The 11319-nt window shown below is 39.9% G+C and overlaps 1 protein-coding gene across 1 annotated transcript in view; it reads right to left on the bottom strand.

Annotated features, from left to right (window-relative positions):
* Positions 1–11319, bottom strand: part of UBASH3A (ubiquitin associated and SH3 domain containing A) — a 28220-nt gene that overhangs the window by 1259 nt on the left and 15642 nt on the right. The window contains exons 8-13 of the mRNA XM_034423941.3: positions 7988–8096; positions 7512–7634; positions 6483–6575; positions 5668–5812; positions 985–1091; positions 229–335 (exon numbers count right to left, since the gene is read on the bottom strand). Of these exons, the coding sequence (XP_034279832.2) occupies positions 229–335; positions 985–1091; positions 5668–5812; positions 6483–6575; positions 7512–7634; positions 7988–8096 (684 nt within the window). The remainder of the gene's footprint in view (positions 1–228; positions 336–984; positions 1092–5667; positions 5813–6482; positions 6576–7511; positions 7635–7987; positions 8097–11319) is intronic.

Below are 11319 nucleotides of genomic sequence, written 5' to 3'. Positions count from 1 at the left end.
CAGCCCAGCCCATCTGACAGGGCTGTTGTGGAGGAGTAAATAGGAGAAGGAAGGAACTAGGAATGATGCAAACTCTAATAGTTCAAAACCTTTGAATGGTGCCTAGTTAGTGAAGTCTGAATAATAGATATAAAAAGGATTGATTGACAATGTTAAATTATGAAGAACCAAGAAAAGGCAAAACTAAAGAAGGCAGTTACAATATAATGGCAATGTACAATGTCTTACCCTTTGAACAAACTTAACAAATTCACTGCTTTTCCTGGCAGGCAGACCCAGTAATGGCCGAGGGAGGGAATCCAGAGATGAGCAATGCCCAATAATCAGAATGGTGCCTGTAGACAGAAATGGGATTTCTTGAAGTGTCGTATTAAAGTACTGGATGTGAACTCTTCTAGATCTGTTTTCTCCAAACTGTGGTGTAGAAAGATATTGGCTGTCTTGGCTATTATTTCCCTTATTCTAATACATTTACACCTTTTTGGCAACCGTGAGTCATATTTATTTTTCAATGGCTGGAGGCTTAAATAGTGCAGTATCGGCCCTACTCAGCAGACTGGACTAGAGAATCAACTCAAGGAAGGCTAAACTACTTTTATTCAGATTGGCTGTAGCCGAGGACAGAAGAGTTCGCTCAGGAGCAACGCCAGCAAGGAAGGCGGCTGGGTCGGAGGGAGGCATAGCCCAAGCTCTCTGGGACGGGTAAACAAGTGTGGGGAGGTGAACGGGAGCGTGTTGCATCCCCCTCCCCCTACTTTTTAATTGTACTTAAAAAGAACTAATTAAGTTAATAACAATGTATCTACCTATATAGTTTAAGTTTAAAAAATTTGGCTCTCAAAAGAAATTTCAATCGTTGTACTGTTGATATTTGGCTCTGTTGACTAATGAGTTTGCTGACCACTGGTCTACCCCAACAGAGAAGAATTTTCTACAGCAAAAGTTTGCATTTTAATCACTGACTGAAGAATAATGAAGGTTTACCTTCTGATGAACACGTATCAGTAATCTGTTTTATACTTGAAGAGCATCTGTTAATATAGTCCTCATAGCTTTCAGACGGCATCAAAGAAGAAGAAGGAAAATGACACCTGTTAACAAAACAATCCACTTGGTTAAAATTGGACATTGCAGGAATGGATAATTGGAGTCCTTGGCCAGTAAACAGTTTTTTAAGAGCTGCTGGGAGGGAGGGAGGGAGAGAGAGAGAGAGAGAGAGAGAGAGAGAGAGAGAGAGAGAGAGAGAGAGAGAGAGAGAGACTGATTGTGCTATTGAAATCCTGTAGAATTTGCTTCTGAAAATTAGCACAGATGTTTGTCTCACTATACACTTAGAATATTTTTTATAAATTCTAATCTCCCTCTGAATCCCCTGCTATTCTCTTATACAATGTGGCTTTGAAATATTTTGGGTCATCACTCATCCATCCCCACTCATAAAACAATGCATGTTTTTTGCTTGCAGCAACTATTACATTTGGATCATTTGAATACTGTTACTGAGCTCTCATTATGGCTTGTAAAGTCATCTTAGATTAAGAACCAGTGGCCAAACTTAACTTTTACTTTAGACCTTGCTTCAACCAGAAGAACAAAGAAGTGTCAGGAATCAGGGAGGAAAAAATCTAGATTTGGTATAATTTAATTTATATTGCATTTAATTAACATTCAGCTACATTTATTTTAAATACAGTTAATATTCTCTTATCTTTTTTATTATAGCATGTTAAAAATTGCCAATTTGATGGCAACTTCTGGAAGGACTCTGGTGCTGTAAGTGTCTTTTAAGGGCTGTGTGACACTGATCTTCAGGTTTACATTTTGTGTCTTTCTTGATGTACAAATGGAAATCTCATGCAAGTGGATTTCAATGGAGGAAGCAACAAATGCATTCCCATATGTCTGTAAATGAAGGATACTCATCCACTGGATGATCAGATTGCTGCACTAACACAAGCTCCAGCTTTTGAAATTGGATTGGCTCTCCTGAAATCTAAGATGCATAGAAAATTATGATCTAATTTCTTTTTTCTGTAATATATTGAACTTCATAATTATGTGGTCATTTCCTCCCCAAGTTCTCACTGCTATAACCTCTTCAAGTAGCTCTTCCCCATTGGTTAGGAGTAGATCAGAGAGAGCTGCTGTTGCTGATTCTCCTTTAGCCTTTTGGAAAATAAGGTAAGAAGAGCACTGAAGAATTGCTGGGATCTTGCAGTTTTGGCCAACCTGACTTTCTTGGAGATGCTTGTAAAGTTAATAATTTAAGTGTAGTTGAAGTCTCTCATTATTAGTCTGTTTTTTCTTACTTGAAAGTTCTATAATCTGGTTCAGAAGGATATTCTCCAGGTCTTTTGCCTGGATTGTTTGTACCCTACAAATTTATCTTTATTTCTTCCTTCCTTATATTCTTACTCAAATGCTCCAACTAGACCTTTTGTGCTCATAACCCTGAATCTCAAAAAATATGTGCACTTCCTTCATATATAAGACTACTCTTTCTCCTCTTTTATCCTGTCTATTCTTTTGATTAGTTATACACTTCATTCCTTACTTTTCATTCATGGGTTTGATCCTATAAAATTTCAACAATATCTACTAAACCATATGTGCTATGATTCCCAGTTATTCCTGATATAACTTGGCCTGTTCCTTATTATTCTTTACATGCTCATTATTGAGTGCCTCCACACTTTGTATATGCCTTCCAGTTCCATTCCAAGTATTTGATGTCACACTATTTTCAGAACTTTCTTTTCCCATCCCCAAGAGTTCAGTTTAAAATCCTTTCGATTGCTTTGCAAATCACCTTACAAACACGTTTTTCTCTTGTGTAGTCCATCTCTTTTGTACCTCACCTCTTGCAGCAACTGCCATGTCAGAAAGTGTTCTAGGATCAAAGGACCTAAACCATTCTAATTGGTATCTTCTGACAATCCATTTGTTCAGTTCTAATATTTTCTCTCCTGCTTGATCATGTCCTTGGACAGAAAGGAGTTAAAAAAAGCAACTGTATCACCTGTCACTCTTCTGCCCAGAGCTTCATAGTCCCTTGCAATATCTTCAAGTGCCTTATTTGTTTCCAAATGGATCAGTAGAAAGGAATATTTGATGAGCTTTGGGAGTCTTTTTGAGACACTCCAAATTGTCTGTTCCAGGAAGGCAGCAAACTCCTTTTGATGGATTATCTAGCCAACAGATTGTGGCTTCAACCCTTCTGAGCAGGGAGTCTCTGATTATTGCCATCCATTACTCCCTATTTTGGGTTTAGGGCAGGAATCCTTCCCTTTTCAAGCTTATATTTGTCAGTCCCTGAAGTCCATGGCAGCTGCTCTTCATCCATGCATCCATAAACGTCATTAACAAGGAAGGCCTTAAAATTATTCTGAACCTCCAAAATGCAAGAGCACTTCCTGACAGCTTTAAACCTTTCTGTCATATTCCTCCATTTCTTTCACTTCCTCTATCTTCCTGGAGGTGTCTTGGTGTTCTTGTCTGTATAGAAGTGCTTCCTGTCTAATCCAAGAATTCTCCATCTTCCTTGTTAAGCTAGAAGGTGAACACTGTTGCCTTTAGCCTCTTCACCCAGAGCAAGAATCAGCCAAACCTTACAACATGTATAGTTCTTGTCTTCAGGAAGGTCACAAAAGCATTATCCTCCATCTCTATGTTCCTCTGATGAACAACAAGAAATCAGATTCCTCCCCCTTGATCTCCCTTGCCAGATAGTTATTGAGCAAAAGCACAACCAGCATGTAAACAATTAACACACAGTTTTGCTCTACCAAACATTATTGTAATACTTAAAAATTGTATATTTATAGATATATTTGGGGGGGGTTGAATATGTGACTGCTATGTGATTTAATATGTAGATGTTTTAAAGAAACAATGTGAAACCTTCCATTATTGGTTGCAATCATGAGAAATATTTATTCACTGAAATCTGCATATGCTTTGGAAAGAAATATCCAATTGGTACATTAAAAAAAACTACAAAGGAAATACAGGTATAATTTTAATGTCATATGTAAATTTAGCACTGAATTTTCAATGCTAATGACAAATTTCAAGAGAAGGTAACAGCATTTTCAACTATATCCTGTCTATTTCACAGCCCTTATATAGTTTCAGAAGATCTAAAGATTATTGCAGAAAACATTTCAGGTGGTATCATTGTTAAAATACAATTTTGACCAAAATAAACGCAAAATGATGCTGCTAACAATCTTGCTGAGGAACATAATTCATTGCAGAAGTTGTCTTTCCCTTTGCAATACATGCTTAAACCAACAAAACCTCACGTCACTTCTGTCACCTAAGCAATTTTCACAATTTCAGCATCAGTTTAAGAGATATTTCAAAATCTGAAATAAAGTGCTGACACTTTGCTGGAATCAGTCAACAGCTAATGTTACTTCCTGTTCTGTTTGTGGGTTTGCAAATGTTAAAAAACTGTTCTGAACCACAGAACTAAGTTGCTGTGGAAAATAAGGAAACTATGGCTAGTTGTAGAAAGCAAATAATTTCTGGCTGGACTAAGTCCGCATCAACATATATGATACTGAGTTATTATTTATTTGAAAGTGCCTTAAAAATAGAATCTTAAATTGTGTGGTTTTTAACTTAAAAAACCTTGTTGCATTGTTCAGTGTGGCTCTTGGTTTTACTCCCAAAATTGCATCTTAATTGTTTTTTTTTTAAATCCTCAGAAAGACTACCCAAAATCCCATAATAGCTTTGTATGCCCCAATGAGAATTATTGGCACATGCCATTTTCAAATTGAACTTTGATTTATGAATAATGCCATTCATTCCCTTGCACAAAGCAACTGCTTGCTTATACAAATAATTGGTATTGCTGCTTCACCGGGAAGGTATTGCATTCAGTGGTGGGATTCAGCCAGTTCGCACCACTTCGTGAGAACCTGTTGTTAACTTTCTGAACAGTTTGGCAAATTGGTTGTTGGAAGAAATCATTAGGGCAGAGAACCAGTTGTTAAATTACTTGAATCCCACCACTGATTGCATTGGCTATTAGAATAAAAACTGTATGCATAGGAGTAGTGTATATAAGCTCCAGAATCTAAGATTTTGAGAGTTCAGATCAAATGCGTTTTTCACATGGCATCATCTGTTTCTAGCTATAACCAGTGCAATGCTTTCAAGAAACATGTAAGTAAGCTATAAGGCCAACCGCTTTCTTGTTTAACAGTTTATCCCTAATCCTCAATTGCATAGAAACTAGGGATAATTCTGTCATTCTGTGTGTACTAAAACACGACTGGATTCAGCTTCTAATCAATGTTGTAACTATGACTGGTCAGGGCATAAAACCAGGAAAATCTACGAAGGCGTCTCCCAGTTAGTGACCATGAGTGGCAGCTGATCAGAAGATTAGCAGGGCATCATTGTGCTAGAGGGTGGTGAGGATAAGCCAAGAGATTGCATTTAAAGTTAAATGTAAGATTTAGCTATTTGGATTTGTAACACATCACAAGTAAAGTGACCCCACCCTGATTAGTTTCATTTGACAAGACTTCCATAACTTTGGGTGGGTAATTTCCCTTTAGTTACTCCCTATTACATTGACATAGTCAGCATATGAGAAACATATTCTGAAATATATTCTCATATTCATATGAGAAACATATGAGAAACACCTACTTGTAAGTGGTATCTATGCTGTAACCAAGCTTATTCAGTTCTTCCTCTGACGTAAAAGAGGGAGCAGTTGTGCTTGCCTCCCACTTAGTCCATTCAAACAGTCCAGGTTCTATCCGAATTTTAGCTTTCTGTTCTATCCGAAGCCCTGTAATTGGAAAACATTAAAAAAAAAATAATGAAGACCACTCTTCAGATCTTATTCCTTCACTCAATAAATATCTAGAGTTTTTTAGCTTATAAATTAAAAAAAAAACACACCAAAGTAAACAGATAAAATCTAAGAAGGAAAGAAAATCATAGGTGAGTATGATACTTAAAAGGTGTAGACTTGATGTAAAATGGAAGATAAAGCAAGATGGTTTTGAAAGTTCCCTTTTACTCAGAAGGGCAGAGAAAATGAGAAATAACTAGTTAAAAAGGATATACTTCTGTCCCCTTCCCCTCCTCCAATAAAAGGAAAAAGGGGAAAGGGAAAGGAGAAGGCATAGTTTAAAGGCAGAGCTTCAATTACAATGATTAGGAGAAATGTTTAAACGATGTATCAAGAATGCTCTTTTATAAACTGCTTTTATTGGCAGCCATATTATTGAAAGAGTAATGTGAATTCTTGTCCAAACCAGAGGAAAAATTTCCTTGAATTCCAAACCTTTGAATCCCAACATCACTGTACCTTTGGAGATGGCTGGGATGGTGGTACTTAAATTATGATAGGTAGGAAAAAAGGAAGTTATCTTGTAGTAACAGGAACAGAAAATTGGTAGAGCAGTAAACCTGGGCTACTCAATAAAGCAACTGCTCATATTGGAAAGCCTTACCTTCTAATAGATGATAAGCAGTTTGAATACAGTGTAATGCTGGAGAAGAGTATACACAGCCAACAATCACCTCTTTTTCTAGCAAGGCTTCTCCTAAAAAGAGAATGGGTGCAAATGAATACATTTTCATGAATCTCAGTTGAAATTGTTTTAAACAATCAAACTGGGAACATTTAATTGAGTTCTGTACAGTTTTAATGCGGTCTCTTAGTGGATTCCATCCTCTCCTTATATACAAACTCCCTGATTCCCACCAACACATACCCACCAGTGGTGGGATTCAATCTTTTTTACTACTGGTTCTGTGGGCGTGGCTTGGTGGGCGTGGCACGGCTTGGTGGGCGCGGCAGGGGAAGGATACTGTAAAATCTCCATTCCCTCCCCACTCCAGGGGAAGGATACTGCAAAATCCCCATTTCCTCCCGATCAGTTGGGACTCAGGAGGCAGAGAATAGATGGGGGTGGGGCTAGTCACAGGTGGTATTTACCGGTTCTCTGAACTACTCAAAATTTCCACTACCGGTTCTCCTGAACTGGTCAGAATCTGCTGAATACCATCTCTGATACCCATAACCCCTTTCAAGATGAAAAGAAGCTATTAGAGTCTTCATGATAATTTGCCTTTAATAAGTAGATCATTAAAATGTCTTACAATGTAAAAAAGGAGTATTAATTCATACTTATATCTGTGCAATATGAGCTTGATATAAAATTAGGATTCCTTTACATTGTTTCTAACGATGCTCCTAATGCTGTTCAGGCATTATTCTCCCATAGCTAACTAAATATAGTATTAAAATACATTTCCCCAAAATATTAACTTTTATGACCAAGACTTTTCTCTAAGACTTAATGTCAGGTGCATCCTGTTTAAAGAGGCTTACAATTATGATGTACGTGTTTAAAAAATAAATTTGTATGTAAATTTGTATGGGTGTTATATCAAGAAAAGCCAAATAATAATTTCTGAGATTTTAAAACTCCTCATTTTTTTTCCTCAGCTGCTGATTAATATACTAAAAAGCTTACCAGTCAGTCTAGATTGAAATGTGCCACAGCACGATAAAGGAGGATCATATTTATAGCGTTTAATATAATCATCTTGATTTGGTAAACTGGAAGGGAAATTGAGGTCTCGTCGATAATATTTTCCTGAAACAAGATAACATTAGCCTTATTTAATTTAATTTTGTTAATTACCCAGATGATCTTAACATGCTGCTCTGGCTCGTAAGATTATTGCTTAGTTTTTCCTCAGAATTATAATCCCAATCTTTTCTCCAAATGTAAACTATTGTGAAAGCCTCCTGATGAGTGGATGTTTTATTAATTTACATGAAAATGATTTTAAACCCCAGTACATTTGGGAACTGATGGGAAGTTCATGTCTCTTCTTTCAATGTAATACAAAATAGATGAGTCATTGTTCTTTTGTTCATTTCTGTTCACATAATCCACTGCTTTAGATCACACCTGCAATATCGGATTTCTAAACCTTTACTTACCATCTGGTCCAAAACATTGCTGTACCCAAGATTTCCCAAACACCTGGTCTACTCTTTCTCCATGGCAAATTACCAACATGTCTCTCTGGGTTGTGGTTTGTGCTGACAACTGAAAGAAATTATGTTACAACTCTGCTTATTGAAATAATTGAAAGATTAATAGTTCAGATGAACAAAAGCAAATTCATATAGCAACTAAATTGATGAGATCTGATCAGCCTTTTTCAACCTTCGCAACTTTGCTGGTTGGGGAATTTGGGGGGTTGAAATTCACACATCTTAAAGTTACCAAGGTTGAAGAATACTGCATTCAATTGTACTATCAGTTTTATATTTATGCAGCGAACTTATGATACTCAGAACAGTGTGGATAATGTAGCATGTTTCATGAAGCAAAAACATTTGCTTGAATAAAGTCTGTCAATAATAGCTTTCTGTATGAAGAAAAAAATGTTGTTATGAGAAACTCATGAGTAGGATGTGATGTTTGGTTGTAGCCTCTACGCAGGAGCATCTACAGCAGGCTACAAAGGAGAGCACGTGAAGAAGTAAGCAACATGGCATTGCAATATTTGGTTGCAAAGGGCAACTATCCTTTGCTACAGACCTTCTGTGGATACACTGAAGATTTAGATAATATGTTACATAGTTATTGAATATTTAAACATTCATTCAATATAATTAAGCTGTTAAGAATACAGTCTAGACTATCTTTTCCAAAATGCTGTCTCCTCAAAATATTAGATTACAGTATCCATCATTTTCAAACAAAGTACTGTGCTATGTGGAAATGATGAGAATTAAAGGCAAATGTCTCTGAGAAAGCACCAGGTTTAACTTAGTCAATTAAAATACCGTATTTTCCGGCGTATAAGACGACTTTTTAACACATGAAAATCTTCTCAAAAGTCGGGGGTCGTCTTATACGCCTGGTGTCATTCTCCTGTAACCAGGCAGACCAGCCCAAAAGGCTCTGACGAGCCTTAAATGGCTCTGGCGATCCAAGCTCTGGCGATCTGCTAATCAGGCAACTCAGCTGGGATCGCCAGAGCCATGGAGAAGGGAAAAACTTTCCCCCCTCTAGCTTGCTTACCTTAGCTCAGTGGTTGGGGGTCAAACAACCCTTTCACAGGGGTTGCCTAAGACAGTGGTCACCAACTGGTGGTCCTTTGGTGGTCCGCGGAGAAATTTTTGTATTTTTGCATTTTTGCAGGTGGTGCAATACAGAAAAATGAGCGCAGCCCTCGCCATCCGGAATGAATGGTGCTGTTGTGGCGGTGGGGGAGGGGGCGGCAGAAGCGGGAAGAAGCGGTGTTTGCGATGGCTGGAAGCTGTGGGAGTGAAGCACTACTTTCATTTGTACGGCAACAGCATTCCGCCTTGGTATATTTGTGCCAGCCAGTGGCACAAGGCAGCCCTCCTCTCCTGCTGCCTGGGACTCAGAGTGGTAAATGGCGTCTGATCCGGAGAGCAGCTGGATTTTGATCTCTAATCTGGATGCCAGATCGGCCCCCTGCAAACTCTCATCTCTCGAGGAGCGCTCCCTGAAGCGAGGCTGGAAACTTTGGTTGGGCTTCTTGAGAGAGGAGAGCTTGCAGGGGGGCGATCTGGTGTCTGCAATGGAGAGCAAAATCCGGCTTCTTCTCTCTGCTGTAAGAGCGGCATCAGGATTCCGCCGTGGTATATTTGCGGCACAAGGCAGCCCTCATTTCCTGATGCTTGGGACTCGGAGCGGTAAATGGTGACTGGTCTGGGGAGCAGTCGGATTTTGCTCTCCATTGCGGATGCCAGATTGGCCCCCTGCAAGCTCTCGTCTCTCGAGGAGCCCGACCAAAGTTTCCAGTGCCACTTCAGGGAGCGCTCCTCGAAAGATGAGATCTTGCAGGGGGCTGATCTGGCGTCCGCAATGGAGAGCAAAATCCAGCTGCTCCCCGGACCAGTCACCATTTACCGCTCTGAGTCCCAAGCAGCAGGAAACGAAGGCTGCCTTGCGCCGCAAATATACCAAGGCAGAATCCTGATGCTGCACTTTCAGCAGAGAGGTGAGGGCTGCCTTGGCCATTGGCTAGTGCAAATATACCAAGGCGAATGCTCATGCCACACAAGTTCAAGTAGTGCTTCGCTCCCACACTTCTTCCGGCCCTCAGTCTCTCAGGGAGATGCTTGACTTCCTCTCAGCCCCAAGACACTGGCTGGCCCATGAGATGAGAGAGAGAGAGAATGAGAGAGAAAGAGAGAGAATCAGAATGAGACAGAGAGAGAAAGAGACAAAGAATGAAAGAGAGAGAAAGACAGAATGAAAGAGAATGAGAGAAAGAGACAGAGAGAATCAGAGAGAGAGTGAGAGAGAGAGAATGAGAGACAGAGAAAGAGACAGAGAATGAAAGAGAATCAAAGAATCAGAGAGAGAATGAGAGAGAGAGAGAGACAAAATGAAAGAGAATCAGACTGAGAGAACCAGAATGAGAGAGAGAGTGGGGGGACAGAGAGAAAGGGGGACAGAGAGAAAGAGAGAGAGTGGGGGGGGAGAGAAAGGGGGACAGAGAGAAAGAGAGAATGAGAGAGAGTGGGGGGAGAGAGAAAGGGGGAGAGAGAAAGAGAGAAAGAGAGAGTGGGAGAAAGAGAGAGAGAGGGGGGAGAAAGAGAATGAGAGAGAAAGAGTGGGAGAGAGAGAGAAAGAGAGAATGAGAAAGGGGGGAGAAAGAGAATGAGAGAGAGGGGGAGAGAAAGAGAAAGAGTGGGGGAAAGAAAGAATGAGAAAGAGAGGGGGAGAGAGAAAGAGAATGAGAGAGTGGGGGAGAGAGGGGGGAGAGAGAAAGAGAGAATGAGAAAGAGTGGGAGAGAAAGAAAGAGAGGGAGAGAGAGAGAGAAAGCAAAAATGAGAGAGAGAGAAAGAGAGAATGAGAGAGAAAGAGTGGGAGACAGAGAGAGAGAGAGACAGAGAGGAGGGAGAGTGCCTGAAGGACCCCATCCCGTACTGGGAGTCCAGGTGCTTCAGCAAGCGGCGCACTGGATTCGTATTAGTGGTCCACGAAATTTAAAATTATGAAGTTGGTGGTCCCTGAGGTCCAAAAGGTTGGGGACCCCTGGCCTAAGACCATCAGAAAACACATATTTTTGATGGTTTTAGGAATAACTTTATCGTTGGGGGTCACCACAACATGAGGAACTGTATTAAAGGGTCGCGGCATTAGGAAGGTTGAGAACCACTGCCTAAGCTGCTTGCCTTGCTTCGCTTGCCTGAATCCATTCCATCAGCAAGCAACTCCCTGCCTGCAATCAAGCAGGCAGGGAGTTGTGGACTTCAACTCCCAGAATTCCTCAGCCAGCAA

The sequence above is a fragment of the Pantherophis guttatus genome, chromosome 5, assembly GCF_059756535.1.
Source record: "Pantherophis guttatus breed Tessera chromosome 5, ASM5975653v1, whole genome shotgun sequence".
Lineage (NCBI taxonomy): Eukaryota > Metazoa > Chordata > Lepidosauria > Squamata > Colubridae > Pantherophis > Pantherophis guttatus.
This window is presented reverse-complemented; position numbering and strand designations above follow the sequence as displayed.